The sequence below is a fragment of the Dipodomys ordii genome, unplaced genomic scaffold (assembly GCF_000151885.1).
Source record: "Dipodomys ordii isolate 6190 unplaced genomic scaffold, Dord_2.0 Scaffold5, whole genome shotgun sequence".
NCBI classification, from domain to species: Eukaryota; Metazoa; Chordata; class Mammalia; order Rodentia; family Heteromyidae; genus Dipodomys; species Dipodomys ordii.
The window spans coordinates 2,219,668-2,224,124 of NW_012267221.1; the positions used below are offsets into that span (position 1 = coordinate 2,219,668).

Below are 4,457 nucleotides of genomic sequence, written 5' to 3' on the forward strand. Positions count from 1 at the left end.
GTGGTCGCGGGCAGGTGGGCCGGGGGCGCACGGGCAGGGCCGGGGCCGGAAGTCTGCAGGCGGCGGGGGTCCGGAGGCTGGTAGGCTTGCCCTGCTGCGGGGTCGTGGAGCTGCCGAGCCCGCCGGGTTCGCGATGACCTGCTGAGAAGCCTGGTGGGAGGCTGCGGGAGGCGGCCTAGCTGCGGGCGGGGCGGTGCGGTGCGGTGCGCGGCCTCCTCGCTCGTCTTGCCCAGCCCGACCCCCCACCCATCCCCGCACCCCTCCCTGCCTCCAGCCGAGATGGCGGATCCAGCCGAATGCAGCATCAAAGTGATGTGCCGGTTCCGGCCGCTCAACGAGGCGGAGATTCTCCGCGGGGACAAATTCATCCCCAAATTCAAAGGCGACGAGACCGTGGTGATCGGGGTAAGTGGCCGGGGGGCCTGGCCTCCCTCCCTCCCTCCCGGCTTCGCGCCGCGGCCGGGCGCCCCGAGGTCCCCCCCACCTCCCGCCCCGACCGAGCCGAGACGTCCGGGCCGCCCCTTCGGACCTCTCTGCGGGGCTGTTCCCACCCGCGTGGACAGGACGCGAGGCTCCGCGCTGCTCGCGCCGCCCGGGGTGGAGGGGCGGCTGCGGGCCGTGGGGCGAGCCCTTCGTGGCGGAGTGGGGGTGGGGGCGAGGCAGGGCTGGGATCCGCCATTGTTGGCGGGGTGGGGGCCCGGGTGGACCTATTGTTCCCGCACTCTCCACCGCGCGGGTAGTGTGTTCGGGTTACCCGCAAGCCAAGCCCACGGGCTCCTCTTCAAAGTATGAGGTTTGCCACCCACAGAAGCTTCCAGGCGTGCGTTCGGGTTGTCCCTTCCTAAGACCTTCGCGAAAAAGCAAGGAGTGGGGGGGGGGAGGCAGAGCCACCCTCGCGGCCATGGAGACATGGTTTCACCTTGTTTCGCGCGTGGAAGCCGGCCCGAGGGGCTTCACTAATGCTGTTGGCGTCCCTCCTGCCCGGTGTGTCTCCTGTTCCTGTTACCCCAGGCTGGGTGTGAACCCTTCTGGTTCGGGTCCCACCCCACTCCCCACTCCTGGTGTCTGCAGACCCAGGGGTGGGCTTTGGAGAGGGTGGAGAGGAGACTGTCCACCTCCATGGGGTAAGGGAGCCCAGAGTGAGGCCTAATAGCCCCCTCGGTGCCCGGAGTAGAAGTTACTTTGTGTGGCTGGGGGGGGGTCACCTCTTGATACCCCTTCTCCAGCTCTCCTCCCCCTCCCCCACCTTAGCTCCCAGTCTTGCAGCTCGGACTGATGGGGGGGGGGGGGAGGGGATACCCGCAGTTTTTGGCTCTTAAAGGAATATGTCAGGTGAAACCAACCAGCTTTTTACACCCACACCCGCCCCTTCCCCTTCAGCTGTCCCTAGGGTGTGTGGTCCCTGGGGCTCCCTTTGTATGTGAGCCGCGGGGGAGGAAGGGACCGAGTTAATCTGAGTCTCCTGGTCCCCGCTGACACGTTCCTGGCAGCCCGCTCCAGGCTGCTGATGCAGCCTTCCCGTCCCTAGCATTGATTAAGTGATGTCATCCCAATCACTGAGCATGCTCCGACTAACACCCCCCTCCATTCCCCCAGTGACTGGTGTATTTAGGTCAAGTGATTGACAGGTGACACTTTTCTGAGGGCATCGCTGGTGAATGGTGGCCTTCTTCATGAGCCAGAGATCGACTGTTTCCTGGCCGAGCGTGTCCCGAGCATCTTTGCCAAGGTTGTCTGCCGCAGTCCCTGCGAAGGGCCATCCGACTAGCAGGTGCTGGTTGTACCGGCAGGCAGGCTCTCTCCATGCTAGGGGAACCATTTTCATCGTCATCCCCAAACCCTGACTTCCAAATACTATATGGATGGACACTCACTCAGAGACCCAACCTAAGAGGCAGGAAAGGGATTTTCTGTCTGCTTGGTGGCAGAGAAGAAGTGTGATTATTAAAGAGGAGGGAAATGATAGAGTTAACAGAGTAGATGGGGTAGCAACCTGGACCACAGCAGCCTGTTGGGGTTTGCACTCCCAGCCAGTTATCTGTCCACAGGCCGACCGACTGTTTCTTGAGCCAAGCTTGTGGTTCACATGGAGTGGGAGTTGCTGGGACATCTAGTCCCTGGTCCTTGGCTTGTGACAAAATGTCTAACAAAACCTTGTGCCGCATCAGAACACAGGTTCTGGTGACCTTGTTCTCACCCATTCTCTCTCAGACGTTTTCAAGGGCCTGAACTCCTCCTTTCCACTTTCCCCTGCTTCTTGTTGTACTTACCTGCCTCTTTTTCCCTTCCCTTCTTTCTTTCAAATAAAAGGGAGTAATCAGCTTTGATTTGAGTCCAGAGCAGATGTTTAGTGTTTACTATTCTGACATTACCATGAATATATGTTTCTTCCCCATCTAAATATACATGTTATTGACTAAATCAAAGGAGACTCACACATAAAGAAATTTAAACAAAACTTACGGATATGAACACACATGTTGCTCTTTAATTGTAGAATGATTTTTGTTTGTACTACTATAAACCTTCAATGTAACACAGTGTTTTTCAAAGATCAACTGTTAGTTGAAGGAAAACATTTGTGTAGAAAAGTATTATCATTGTTTGCACAGTTTAATGACTTTCCACAAACTGAAAGTTCCCTATAACGACTTTTCAGACAAATAGACGTTTCCATACCCTATCAAGTGTTCTTTCTTGGTATTCATCCCAGTCCCTAACTTCTTATCTCTGGGTGGTAGTATTCTGATTTCTGATGCCATAATCTTTCTTGTTTTCTTTTTACAAACTTTAGTTACATTGTCTGCTTTCTTGCAACCAACAGTGTGCTTCTCAAATCTGTCCTTTTTGTTCAGTAGTCAACATTTCATGATATGGATATACTGTAATTTATTTACCTATGAACTAATAAGAAATAACTTGATAGATTCAATTCTGGGTCTAGTTAGTGCTGTTGTGAATGCTATTTTATACTTGCTTTGGTGAGCGAGTGTACAGAACAGAGTGTAGCTGGGTGCTAAAGGGTGTTGTGGCTTGGGATGCCTGGTGCTAGTGCTGGGTCTTTTCAGTCCTGGCAGCCTGTGTTATGCTTTAGTCAGATAGAAAGGATCCAAGTCAATGTAGTTGGTACTAGCCCACATGGCTTAATTGTACATAGACTGTCTCAGGTGGTACCACTTTCCAAGGATGAACACAGGATAAGTTTGACCACAGGACCTTGAGTCTTTCAGAAATGTGGTCATTTTCTCTCAGCAGGGACCAGTCAAGAATGAATTTTGGTGCAATTAATAGTGCAAATTTAGAGTCCTGGAGATTCCTTCTGAACGCTTTGAATTCCTGTCATTTCTTAGGGAGGTAGATGATAAGCGAGATATTGCAGGTGGTCTTTTTGTATTTCTCTTTTTAGAAAAATGTGCTATCTTGGACAAATGATTTTTTTCATTTCTGCATTTCTTTCAGCTTTAATGCAAAACTTCTCCCCTGTGATCTTCCCAGTCACAAACTTTGCACACCTGTTTTGTATATGATCTCATATTTTTTTTCTGATGATGGTGATGATGATGAGGAGGAGGAGGAGGATGAGGATGTGGATGATTTTTGGTGGTACTGGTGTTTGAACTCAGATGTTTGCATTTGCTAGGAAGGAACTCTCATCACTTGAACCACAACTACAGCCCTTTATTGCTATTAGTTTTTTTCAGATAGGATCCTGTATTTTTAGCTGAGGTCAGCCTCTAACTGAAATTTTCCTGTCTGCAGCCTCCTGAGAAGCTTGGGGTACAAGCTCTCCCCATCACACTGGGTTATTTCTTGAAATTGGCTCTTGCTAACTTTTTACCTGAGTTGGTCTTGAACCACCATCCTCCTACTCTCCACCTCCTGAGGGGATTACAGGCATGAGCTAAAGTTCCTGGTTTTCATTAGATTATTGTTAGCTCTAATGAACTATCTAGTGACATTGTAAGTCATGTGGTAAGACAAGGCTTCTTTGTGTTTCCCAGGGCCTTATCTGTAGAAGATATTTAAATAATTACTGTTCTCTGTCCAGTCTGGAAATCTTTACTTTGACATCTTCATTTTATGGACTTTTGTTGGACTAGAGGGAATGGAGAGTAAAAAGCAAACAAACAAACAAAAGAATTTTCCAGAATGCGCTTCCTCTGATTAGGCTTGGTAAAAGAACATAGGCTAAAGGAAAGGATTACATTCATTTATTTTGAAAATGAGGAGAGCTAAGGGCACTGATGATGAGCAAGAAATAGAGGTTGGGGCAGGCTGGTGCTTAGAAAAGGGGCTAACTCCCTAGCCATAAAAGAAATGCAAATCAAAACAACATTGAGATAATACCTCACCCCAGAAAGAACGGCAAAAATCAAGAACTCTAATAACAACAGATGCTGGAGGGGATGTGGACAGAAAGGAACTTTACTTCATTGTTGGTGGGAATGTAAACTTGT

General features: G+C 50.5%; 1 protein-coding gene across 1 annotated transcript in view; it reads left to right on the forward strand.

Annotated features, from left to right (window-relative positions):
* Positions 1-4,457, forward strand: part of Kif5c (kinesin family member 5C) — a 159,662-nt gene continuing 155,205 nt past the window's right edge. Inside the window, exon 1 of the mRNA XM_013027945.1 lies at positions 1-405. Within this exon, the coding sequence (XP_012883399.1) occupies positions 280-405 (126 nt within the window). The 5' untranslated portion in view covers positions 1-279. The remainder of the gene's footprint in view (positions 406-4,457) is intronic.